General features: G+C 46.3%; 1 protein-coding gene across 6 annotated transcripts in view; it reads left to right on the plus strand.

Annotated features, from left to right (window-relative positions):
* Positions 1-13,140, plus strand: part of SMARCC1 (SWI/SNF related BAF chromatin remodeling complex subunit C1) — an 873,495-nt gene that overhangs the window by 569,635 nt on the left and 290,720 nt on the right. For all 6 annotated transcript variants that reach the window (XM_078662530.1, XM_078662531.1, XM_078662534.1 and 3 more), the window contains exon 23: positions 12,208-12,322. In XM_078662530.1, the coding sequence (XP_078518656.1) occupies positions 12,208-12,322 (115 nt within the window). The remainder of the gene's footprint in view (positions 1-12,207; positions 12,323-13,140) is intronic.

Raw genomic sequence — 13,140 nt, forward strand, 5'->3', positions numbered from 1 at the left:
AGATCCACTTTCGTTTTTGACCTACCTAGTCGGGTTCGCCCGAAAACACTAACTTTGCTTTTACTAGCCTCCATAGACTTTTTCCCGCCTTACGCGTGAGAGTTCCCACTCTGCACACGACGTCCCTAGGCCTCCTGCTCGTAATCTAAAGGTTCAGTAGTCCAGTCCTAGCGATTCTAAAGCCTATGAGAATAGTACTTACCTGCTAGTAATTTCGCATTCCACTTGTTTAGTATATGGTTTTTCGTGCCCCTCGGGCATTTGTGTAAATTGTGCGACTTAAAGTATTTTCGTAAGAGTTTTGTTGTGTGCTTAGCTCCCTGACTCATAAAGAGTTCAGGGTAGACTTGTTATAAATAAATATCTGTTTATTTTCATAACAACTTGTGTGGTGTCCTTTCACTTGGTGTTCAAGGGGTAAATGTGATGGTAAAACAGCTGGCTTAACACGCCCTCTAGAGTTTAGCCTAAAGACTGCACGTGTCCATGCTACTAGGATAGCTGGTCTATCAGGTTGACTTACAACCAGACATCAATAAGGGTTGTTTGGACTGATACAAAGTGTTCACTAGAATAGTGAACATTATATATCAGGCCAACTTCTCACATTGGTGAGCAGCGGTTGGGATTTGAGCTTGCTGTTGTTTTACCACACATATCCTAAGAATATCATTTGAAAGATCACATAAGTACTAAGGTACATATAACTTAGCTTAGAATACTCTGAGTTCTACTGAACCAGCTGTTGTAGCTCCTAGGGCCTAGCACACCCTAAACTACAACTCTAGCAAGGGATCAGTAGGCAAACATATAGTGTAGGTAAGTGCACCACTTACACCTCACTAGAAAAGCATGTCTACCCATGGAGAGTCTTCAGAGACTCCCCTAGTGGCCATTGACCCTCCACAGGTCAAATCAAGATATGCAGCTCTCAGTTTCCAGGAGATGAGACAAGTGTGTACCTCCAGGAAACTGAAACAGGGGTCTAACCCCACCATTCCCTTTCTGATAGGTCTCTTAGAGACGTATGATGCGAGAAAAGTTTCTCAGTTAGATGGGAATATGCCAGCCCAAGAGGGTACCATTGGAGATCCAGACCTCCTTGACACTGAAAATGCAGTTGAGGAGGAGGAAGAAGAGTAACTCTCTGGGGATGAGGCAGACAACAGGTCTGAGTTAGTCAGTAGACTTACTAGGGCCAACTGAGACCTACTTAGGGAAGGATCTGGGGGACCCCCAGTACTGACCCTAGTAAGGCCTAACCTTGGAGTTAGAAGGGATAGATCTCATTCTAGGGACTCCAATAGATCTCTGCACTCTAATGCCTCTTCTCAGAGGAGAAGGATTTCTCCCCAGAGGAGATTTACTTCCCCTCAGAGAAGAGAGCATGAAGCTAGGATGAAACAGGCTAATCTAAGGATTGAAAGGGAAGAACTTGCCCTGGCCAAAGAAAAGCTTGCCTTTGCTAGAGAGCAGCAGATGAGTGGGATAGTTCCCACTGGTGGCAGCAATCTCCCTAGAGATAAGGAAAGGAGTTTAGATACTAAACACCTGAGTAAGATAGTGCCCCCCTTTAAGCAAGGGGATGACATCCAAAAGTGGATGGCTGCTTTGGAGAGGGCCTGCACTGTCCAGTGCATCCCCCAAAGTCAGTGGGCAGCTATATTGTGGCTCTCCTTTGAAGGCAAAGGTAGAGATAAGCTCCTCACTACAAGAGTTGAGGATGCTAACAACTACCAAGTCCTGAAGAACACACTGGTTGATGGGTTTGGCTTAACCACTGAACAGTACAGGTTGCTGTTCAGAGACACCCAGAAAACTCAGTCTCAGGATTGGAATGACTTTGTTGATTGTGCCACTAAGGCTTTGGAAGGCTGGTTGCTGGGTAGCAAGGTTACTGATTACACAGGGTTGTATAATCTGATCATGAGAGAACAGATTTTAAATAATTGTCAGAACCAGTTGTTGCATCAGCACCTTGTTGATTCAGATCTGACCTCTCCCCAAGAATTGGGAAAGAAGGCAGACAGATTGGTCAGAACAAGGGTCAAGCAGAACCAGACTCAGAACCAGGGTGGTCAGAAGAAAGCAGACCAAAAGGGTAGTAACAAGAGTGAACAAAATGACCAGAAGTCTTCAACAGGTCCCCAACAAACCAAAGAGGGTGGGGGTCAGGCTTCACAGCAGAAAAAGAAGACTCAAGAAGGCCAGTCAAAAAGGTGGTGCCAGTACTGTAAAAGTAAGTCTCACTGGTTTAGTGAGTTCACCAAAAGAGGAGGGCAACCTCCTACCACTACAGCCCCTAAGGCAACTGCACCCCCTAGTACAGTCAGTAGTGGTAGTGCACCTCCCAAGGGAATAGTTGGGTTAACCTTGGGAACTGAGGGGTCTGACAACTTAGTTGGCACACTCACTCAGGCTGTCCTTGTCTGTACAGGGGATATGGATATGTCCCCTGATGTCAGTCCCAATACTTTGGGCAAATACAGGCAGACACCTTTAATAAATGGCAAAATGGCTCAGGCCTATAGGGACAATTGTGCCAGTGTCACCATGGTGACACCTAACTTTGTGGACCCTGGACAGATCATGCCAGGTACAGATTTCCTGGTGACCAATGCCAGCAACGTCACTACCAGTCATAGTATGGCGATTGTTGCTTTCTCCTGGGGAGGGGTAAGTGGCCAAAAGAAAGTTGTGGTTTGTTCAGACCTCCCAGTGGATTGTTTGTTGGGCAATGATTTGGAGTCATCACTATGGTCAGAAGTGGAGCAGAGGACTCACATGGAAATGTTAGGCTTGCCAGCACATGTGCTTGCTGTGACTAGGTCACAGGCCAGAAGATGCCCCACTGAACAGGTGCTGGATCCTGGAACAATGGACCAGACACATTCCAAGAAGAAGAGCAGTAGGGTTAAGGCATTGCCTTCCCCCTTGCCCCAGGTTGAGGATCAAGTCTCTGAGGAGGCTGACCTGAAAGAGCTGAGGGAAACTGAGCCTAAAGAGCTTGAACTTGATCAAGTTGAGTTTCTGGGCTCAGGGGGACCCTCCAGAGAAGACCTGGAGAAGGCACAGTTAGACTGCCCTTCCCTTGAACCCCTCAGACAGCAGGCTTCTGCTGAGGCTGCAGGGAACGCCACAGGTGCCCACAAGGTATACTGGGAAGATGGACTCCTGTACTCTGAGTCAAGAGACCCCAAGCCTGGTGCAACCAGGAGGCTGGTCATCCCCTTATCTCAGAGGGGTTTCCTTCTCACCTTGGCCCATGAGATTCCCCTTGCAGGTCACTTAGGCCAGACAAAGACTTGGGACAGACTTGTCTCACACTTTTACTGGCCTCACATGAATGAGAATACCAAGGAGTTTTGTCGCTCCTGTGTCACTTGCCAAGCCAGTGGTAAGTCAGGTGGCACAACAAAGGCCCCCCTCATACCACTACCTGTGGTGGGGGTTCCCTTTGAAAGAGTGGGGATTGACATTGTTGGTCCAATGGAACCCCAGACAGCATCAGGGCACAAGTTTATACTGGTGGTGGTGGACCATGCCACCGAGTATCCTGAAGCTATTCCACTTAGGACCACTACAGCACCTGTAGTGGCAAGGGCCCTAGTTGGAGTGTTCTCCAGAGTGGGCTTCCCTAAGGAGGTTGTTTCTGACAGAGGTGCAAACTTCATGTCAGGATATCTGACTGCAATGTGGAAGGAATGTGGTGTCAACTACAAGTTCACCACACCCTATCATCCACAGTGCAATGGGCTTGTTGAAAGATTCAACAGGACCCTCAAAGGGATGATTCATGGACTACCTGAAAAGCTCAGGCGTAGATGGGATGTACTGATACCCTGCCTCTTGTTTGCTTACAGAGAGGTCCCACAGAAGGGGGTTGGCTACAGCCCTTTTGAACTTCTGTATGGGCAATCCTGTAAGAGGACCCCTGTGTTTGGTGAAGGAAGGATGGGAGAGACCTCTCAAAAAGCCTGCAACCAACATAGTGGACTATGTACTTGGTCTCCGCTCCAGGATGGCTGAATACATGGAGAAGGCATCTAAAAACCTTGAGGCCAGCCAAGAACTCCAAAAAGCTTGGCATGACCAGAAGGCTGTCCTGACTGTGTACAAGCCTGGACAGAAAGTGTGGGTGCTGGAGCCAGTGGCCCCAGCAGCACTCAAAGACAAATGGTCTGGGCCCCACACCATCATTGAGCAAAAGGGAGAGGTCACCTACCTGGTGGACCTTGGAACTCCCAGGAGCCCCCTCAGGGTGCTCCATGTGAACAGGCTCAAGGCATATGTCGACAGGAAGGACATGAGCTTGCTCATGGCCACAGATGAGGGACAGGAGGAAGAGAGTGACCCTCTCCCAGACCTGCTCACTCAGAATCCTGATGATGGATCAGTAGATGGTGTTGTCTTTTGTGGCAGCCTCTCTGAACATCAGCAACAGGATTGTAGACAAGTTCTGCAATCCTTTAGACATATGTTCTCTCTGACCCCCAGTCAAACTGATTGGTGTACCCATGAAGTTGACACTGGAGACAGTCTGCCTGTCAAGAGTAAAATCTACAGACAGCATGATCATGTTAGAGACTGCATCAAGACAGAAGTGCAGAAAATGTTGGAGCTGGGAGTCATTGAGCCCTCAGATAGCCCTTGGGCTAGCCCAGTAGTTCTAGTGCCAAAGCCTCACACCCAGGGTGGTAAGAAAGAGATGAGGTTTTGCGTAGACTACAGAGGACTCAATGCAGTCACTAAGACTGATGCCCACCCAATACCAAGAGCAGATGAACTTATAGATAGATTGGCTTCTGCCAACTACTTAAGTACATTTGACCTGACAGCTGGGTATTGGCAAATCAGGTTAGCTGAGGAGGCCAAGCCCAAGACAGCATTTTCTACCCCTGGTGGGCCTTATCAATTTGTGGTAATGCCCTTTGGTTTGAAAAATGCACCTGCCACCTTCCAAAGGCTGGTGAATCAAGTTCTCACTGGGTTGGATTACTTCTGTGCAGCATATCTTGATGATATAGCTGTCTTTAGTTCCACCTGGGAGGATCACCTGGTCCACCTGAGGAAAGTGTTAGAGGCACTGCAAAAGGCAGGTCTCACTATCAAGGCCACTAAGTGCCAGATAGGGCAGACACAGGTTGTATACCTGGGCCACCTTGTAGGTGGAGGCCAGGTTCAACCCTTGGAGAGCAAGATACAGGCCATCAAGGACTGGGCTCCTCCAACCACCCAGACTCAGGTTCGAGCTTTCTTGGGCCTGACTGGTTACTATAGGAAATTTGTCAAGAATTATGGGTCCATTGTGACTCCACTTAATGACCTGACAAGTAAAAAGATGCCAAAGAAAGTTCAGTGGACAGCAAGCTGTCAGAAAGCATTTAATGACCTAAAGCAGGCCATGTGCACAGCACCTATCCTAAAGAGTCCAGACTACTCCAAGACCTTCATTGTCCAAACAGATGCTTCTGAGTTGGGTGTGGGAGCTGTTCTATCTCAGCTGAATTTTGATGGTAACGACCAGCCCATTGCTTTTATTAGCAGAAGGCTGACCCCCAGAGAGAAAAAATGGTCAGCTATTGAGAGGGAGGCCTTTGCTGTGGTGTGGGCCCTGAAAAAGTTGAGGTCATACTTGTTTGGCACTCACTTTAAGATTCAGACCGACCATAAGCCCCTCTTATGGCTAAATCAGATGAAGGGTGAAAACCCCAAACTACTTAGGTGGTCCATTTTCCCTACAGGGGATGGATTTTACAGTGGAGCATAGACCTGGTACTGATCATGGCAATGCTGATGGGCTCTCCAGGTATTTCCACTTAGAGCAAGAAGACTCACCTGGTCAAGGTTAGCTTATTGTCCCAAAGTTTGGGGGGGGCGGGGGGGCGTCATGTAGGAGAGTAGGGTCTGCAATCCTATGATCACCCAGATTTTTGCTTTTTGCTTCACTGGTTTACGACTTTCCCTGGCTGTGGGCCTGCTAATCAGACCCACAGCCTAGCTGTTCTCTCTTCCAAATTGTACCCAGGTACTGAATTGGCACTGGGCCCTCTCCAAGTCCCTGTACTCAGGGCAGAGGTGTACCCAGAAATCTCCCAGGGGCTGCAGCATGTATTATGCCACCCCTGGGTTGACTAAATCTGACACAACTGGCTGCACGACAGCTGGGGCAAGGTGGTGTAATCACCCTTTGCTTTAGATATAGTATTCCTATATCTAAACCTAAAATGGACACCTATATTCCTATCAGTCACTCCTATGGCAGGCCTTAACAATCCTGAAGGCAGAGTGCGTGGAATAAGGTGAAATGGTGCTCTGGCATGAGCTGAGCCCGTTTGCAGCTTGCGGAACCAAGTCCTAATAGCTGTTCCATGATAACGCATACCATATACTCTTAAGTGCATTATGATCCTTGCGGTTATATGCCAACTCTGGTAACGCTTTATCAAAACATGTCGAGTAAGGTGTCATACGAATTGGAATACTAACCCCTCGCCAATTCTGGCGACGGGGTTAGCATTCCACCCTTCTAGAGGGACACGACATGTATGTAACCTGTAACCCCGGTTAAAGTCAGACATAGCCTCAGCTCCACAAGATGGATGCTGCCACCGAGACACAAGTCTGCCCTCCTGCTGCTGGGAGTCCTCCCAGCACAGGAGGCAAGGACAAAGGGTTTCCTGCCAGGGGCGGTGCCAGCACCGTCCCAGACAGGATTTTATGTATCCTAGGTAGGCAGGGCTTTAGAGGAAGGTGACTGCAAGTGGCACCCCGGTGCTCACTGTGCATAGGCCGGCTTGAACCAGTTCCAGGGGCACTCCAGCCCCTGATCTGGGGAAAGCCCGCCAAAGGAGAGGGGTGTAACCACCCCCCTCCTAGTCCCACCCATAGGGCAGGACTTAGTCGCGTGCCAGCCTCCTTTTGCAGGATAAAGGTAGGAGCAGGCCCCCTTCCAAATTAGATCATCTTTGAATCCTGAAACTACTTTCCACGAAAGGAACTCAAGACTTCTTCCTAAGATTTCTCCCTTGTGACTAAGGAGTAGGGCCCTTCTGCTGTTTGCTGCTCACCGCGTTGTCCAGGTCACTTGCCCGTTGGCTAGTGGCCCTTCTGACGACGAACTTCGACGACAACACCGCTGGTCTGGTTGCTCCAGACTGGCCCTTGCTTCCCTCCATCAGAGAAGCACCCTGGACCCTCCTGGTCCACTCCAGACGCCATTTTAAGTCCACCGCGTGGGCTTGCATTTGCCAAGACTTGTTGCCCCAATCCTGGGTCCAGCGACGTCGACAGCAGATATCTTCGTGGGACAGCTCGCACCTCCATCCTGGTCGCCGACAACGCCTCCTGGTCCGAGAGACTGCAGAGCCCAGCAGCGCCCACTCACCTGGTTGAGGTGACTTCGCCCGGTGCCACTCTGGTGCCCACCTAAATCACTGGCTAGTGATTCAGAACTTGGTCCCCTCTGCTTACAGGTCTTCCTCTTCCCGATCCAGGCTTGGATCCCCAAGAACTTCTTCACTGGTCGCCTGCCAGCAACTTCTTTCTTCAGGCTCCTGGTTCATCAACGAAGAAACCCGACGACATTTGAACCCTATGCAGCCGCAGCCCCTGGGCTAGGTAAGTAAGTAAGTAACTTTAGCTTTATTCGATTTTTAGATATAAAATCATAAAAGCACATAGCAAAAATATATACAGTTACATTTCAAATCATATCACAGTAAAAAACATTATAGCATGGAATCTTTAAGAAAGGTCAGGTACCAAAACAATCCATTGTATATCAAGTCAGAGGCTGGGTATTAAAAGCCCCTCACCCCGGAGCCGTTTTGGCCCAACCAAAAGTTAGACTCTTCAGTGATCTTGTATGGGGGTAAAGTGATTCCCTGGGATAAAAATCAGATAGTCCCCAGGTGAGTATAGGTCCATCTCCTATCTGTGGTTTCCAAGACTGGAGGTAAGGGACAACGTTACTGTTTATAAACTTTATCAGCACCAGATCACCGGATCTCTCTTTTCGAAGCGGACCTAACCATCCCACCCTTCTAACACATTTTATTCTACCGTCGATGTCGGGGGGGTAGGGGTCTATTCTTTGTTAGCCAAAATAATGCCTTATTTCTCAACTCCTGTTCGCTTTCAGTTTTTCCCTTTATGAGTTCAGGCACCCCAGAGAGGACACCCACAAACGGGGCAGCCTCTGGTGGTAAATGAATGTGATTTGTTTTACTTTGCTTGTTCCTTATCTTGGGAGGTGGCCTTTTAGATGGAGTGGTTACTTTGTTCAACCCCATTTTAAAGGAACAGCAGTGTGCTGTTTTTATTTTGGTAGGAACTTCCTCGCTAGGTTGAGTTAGCATGCCTGGTGTTGCCTGTCGGATTTGAAAAACACTACTTTGTGAAGTTGTTAAAAGCTTTACCGTATCGCGTGAAGGCTGTGATTGGTTGGGGTCTGCCGTATTTTTTAGGAGTCTCGAGTTTGTCTTAATCATTTCGTCTATTGCCGTGATCCTGTCCCCAAGATCGTTCATTCTTTCTATTAATGGGTGTATTGTGGCGTTAAACATAATTTGAATCTGAGCCAAAAGAGATGGTGAAATAGGGGGTGCAGGCAATTTATTCTCCTTAGCTTGGGTGCCTGTTTGTTGGTCGGCTGATCGTTTTCTTTCACCAGAAGGGTCCTGAAAAAACATTATGGAGTTCGTGTTACCTATTACAGGTGGGCAGAGGGAAGTACCCCCGGGGTTTCCATAGGGTGGGGATGATGTACTAGGATGGGGGCTTGTGGTGACTGTAGGACAAAAGGAGGCATTAATATGCTCTGATGTTGACTTAACGGCCGCGTACTCGGTTTTACATAGACTATTAAGTTCCCTCAGAAATGATAGATTTGGTGATGCGACGGCAGACTGAGGGGAAGTGATATCACTATAGGAATGGTCGGTAGACAATCGTTCTCGAGTTGTTCTTGCAAGTTGTTGGGCAGTAGACGGTGTTGTCTTCATTAAGTAGTGGACCATCGTCCCCTTGGCCAGGACCCTAGTCACAGTAGGAATTTTCGAGGCCCCCTTAGAAGACATATTGTAAATAGCAGCAGGCACCTATAGGGACTGGGAATTCCTTAGCACAAGAGGTCTTACCTATTTAGGTTACACGGCCAGGGGGGGTGGCCCGACCCGGCCTCCTCTGGCCTATGAGGGCCGTAGAGGGCCCGCCCTTTGCCCGGGCTTAGCCCGGCGCAGTCCCGCGCACGTCCCGCGACGCGGGAGAGAGTCTTGCTTATCAAGCGCCTCCAGGCGCGGATGTCGGGTGTAGCGGGTCTGCCGCTATGCCCTCCTGGGAGATGTAGTCTCCCCCGCACTGCAGCCACGCAAGAATGGACAGGCTGTGGCGGCGGGGGGAGACCGATGGCAGAACCGGAGCAGAGGGAGAAGCCCAGGTAGGGCCGTAATGAGCCTTGCGGGGTCAGCGTGGGTCCCGGGGCTGGAGCAGTTCCCTGGGCTAGGTAAACCGAGTACTCCGGTGCTCCAGCGTAGACCAACTCTCTAAGTGTCTAGATCCACTTTCGTTTTTGACCTACCTAGTCGGGTTCGCCCGAAAACACTAACTTTGCTTTTACTAGCCTCCATAGACTTTTTCCCGCCTTACCCGTGAGAGTTCCCACTCTGCACACGACGTCCCTAGGCCTCCTGCTCGTAATCTAAAGGTTCAGTAGTCCAGTCCTAGCGATTCTAAAGCCTATGAGAATAGTACTTACCTGCTAGTAATTTCGCATTCCACTTGTTTAGTATATAGTTTTTCGTGCCCCTCGGGCATTTGTGTAAATTGTGCGACTTAAAGTATTTTCGTAAGAGTTTTGTTGTGTGCTTAGCTCCCTGACTCATAAAGAGTTCCGGGTAGACTTGTTATAAATAAATATCTGTTTATTTTCATAACAACTTGTGTGGTGTCCTTTCACTTGGTGTTCAAGGGGTAAATGTGATGGTAAAACAGCTGGCTGAACACGCCCTCTAGAGTTTAGCCTAAAGACTGCACGTGTCCATGCTACTAGGATAGCTGGTCTATCAGGTTGACTTACAACCAGACATCAATAAGGGTTGTTTGGACTGATACAAAGTGTTCACTAGAATAGTGAACATTATATATCAGGCCAACTTCTCACAATGGTCCCTACTGGGTGTCTCCAAGGTGAAACCAGGCATCCCCGCCGAATGTGGGGGGCCGTTGTAGAGATGAGGCAAGCTAATGCCCAGAGTTGCAGAGTGTGATCCCTGGTTAGAGTAGGCACCGAGGCGAGAAAACCCTGGTCCCTGGCTGTTCTCTGCCTCCGGGTCTGCCGCCTCTAACCAGTGAGCCACACCACTCACTGATTGGTGTAATAAAGAGTGCCCATTTTTTTAACACTTGTGTTATTTTTTGTGTGACTCGCTGATTGTCTCGTGTGTAAATGCATCCGTTGTACACCCTCCTGGATAAGCCTTAGCTTCTCTCCACAGCTACCCCTTTAGAGCTTTGGTTATCTATTACACTATTACCAAGGGTTGCATGGACTCAGTGCAGGGTGTATCACTAATAGGTGTACACCATTACTGATCCAGCCTCCCCAATATCTTCGGTTCATAATCAGTGTTGTGTATGGTTATATTTCCCTTTTTTAGGTATGACTGTATATGATGTGTGTGTGTGTGTATGTATGTGTATGTATGTGTATATATATATATCTATATATATATATATATATATATATATATATATATATATATATATATATATATATATATATATATATATATATATATATATATATATATATTTGGAAATTCGTCACACCGCAGACTGAACTGCTACCATCCAAACTGACGAAGAGTAGACCCAAAGTTGCTGGTGCAAAAGAATAAATTTTATTTAATAATTGCCAGCGCTGCCGCCATAATTATATATATATATATATATATATATATATATATATAATTTTTTATTTAAAAAAAAAATTGCACACGTTTAACGTTTCTATGGAATGTACTCAGAAATGAAATGTTTGTCGTTCCAAAATCAATGTTTTTTTTTTTAAAATGAGCACTTGAGCACTTTATTAATCGCTATTTAATACCAATGAAATTGTATATACTACAAGATGGCCACTGCTTTTACAATTTAAATCTTCTTCTATGTCGATGAAAAAAGTAATGACTGGCAGGGTTTAAAATGGCGAGTATTTTTTGTACACGAACTGACACTGACGAAGCTAGTATAGCGAAACGCGTCTGTCTGGGGTGAAGGGGGGTTTGCAATAAATAGTCTTTGAAGTCTGATACCAGTGTGCTTGCCATTCTTCAACTTGATGGAGTTGATCTGTGCTGTGATATATATATATATATATATATATATATATATATATATATATATATATATATATATATATATATATATATATAATTTTTCTGGTTAGGTCATGTTAGGCTGCCCTTCTTAGGAAGGGCATACATTGTGCTTACGTCGCTGCGCCTTTTCTTCTGTTCTCATGGATTTTCACTGTCGATGCATATCAAAAAGAGCCGTTTGGAAACTCCAACATGCATTAATGCCGACACTGCACATTCTTAACAGTGATGGATAAACTACTTACCTTTGGTAACGCCTTATCTGGCAGAGACAGGATCTATCAGCAGATTCCTTACCTTTGAAATATCCCCAGGCGCCAGACTGGATCAGTAACATTTTCCCAGTTAGAAGTATGCATCAAAAGCCAAGTCACTATCTTTTGGTAATGATCGTACTGGTGGATACTGTATTTAACCACAGATTTCGTACCGACCCTTCTACTGTGCCGTTCTATGAACTGAACTCTTTACATCTAAAAGCGTCTCACTTTAGAGATCTTCACACTGTTCATTCCAGCCTGCCGAGGGGCTCTGCCTCTGAGGGCGTGAACAGCCTACGAAAGCAACTTACATCAGCGTGCTGGAGTGGAGCTTATATATGCTGCTCCACTAGTCGGAGTGGGACAGCAGAGAACTGCACAACGCCACCTAGCAGCTTGCAAAAGTACTGCTTTAAAGTCTGACACCTAGGGAACAAGGGGAGTAATCTGCAGTTAGTCTCCAGAAAGATTGTTAATGAAGGTAAGTAACTTATTCAATTGGCATAGTAATCATCTGCTATTTTATAAAATAATTAAAAGTTTTAACCGATTTCCCTATTTCACAGACTGAAATTAAAGGCGAAAGAGATACCCAATTGGATTGTGCTGAAAGAGCAATGGAAGGAGTAAATGAAAACAACCCAGAGAAGGAAGAGGGAGAAGTCTCTGAAAGTAAAACAGGTACTAAAACAATTTTATGAGTATTCATTGACCAGTAAAATGTTTCTTTAGATCTGTTAAATCGAAGCATGAACGTAGGTGACTTGATGGTTGAATCTTTTGTTCTGCATTGTGATTCCAGGTTTGTAGCAAGCCCCAGTGTAGGAAGCTGGCTCTGTATATACTATACCAAAAAGTGGTGTAGTGTGCACAGAGTCCAATGGAACCCCAAAGGTAGGCAGAGGTAAGAGTAGATAGCACCTTACTCTTTATTTGTGGTAGAGTGGGCGAACAGTAAGGCTTTATCAGAGGGTAGTGTTAAGCATTTTTTGTACACACTCTGGCAGCAAATGATGTCACATACTCAGACTGAACTCAGACCAATTTGTTTGTATAAAAAAATATTATTTAGTTATATTTATTTTCTAGAACCAAGCAAGCCTGGAATAGGTGAGTGTAAATGGTATTTTTCAAGGCAGGTTGAACAATACAAGCCAGCTGAATGAAAATGTCTTTGTTACAAGTTTGTAAATCTTTTCAATACAGTGGAAATTACAGTTTGATTACTTTTAAGATAACTTTATGGATGACTTTTTCTACACAGTGTGATATGTCTAGAAAGCACACTGGGACATTTCCTAGAGAAAAGTTAAATAAAGCAGGTTGCTGTTATTTGCAGTTATTCAAGTTCTCATACAAAACCATCTCCACACTTGGAACAATTTTCAAGGAAAAACAGTTAATGTATCCATATGGAGAAAATGTGGTTATCGGTTAACAGGGAAGTACTTGGTTGTGGGAGTTGGTATTCAGGGGTAAGAACCAGGGTTACCCCAGGG

Source organism: Lissotriton helveticus, chromosome 10, assembly GCF_964261635.1.
Source record: "Lissotriton helveticus chromosome 10, aLisHel1.1, whole genome shotgun sequence".
Classification (NCBI taxonomy): domain Eukaryota; kingdom Metazoa; phylum Chordata; class Amphibia; order Caudata; family Salamandridae; genus Lissotriton; species Lissotriton helveticus.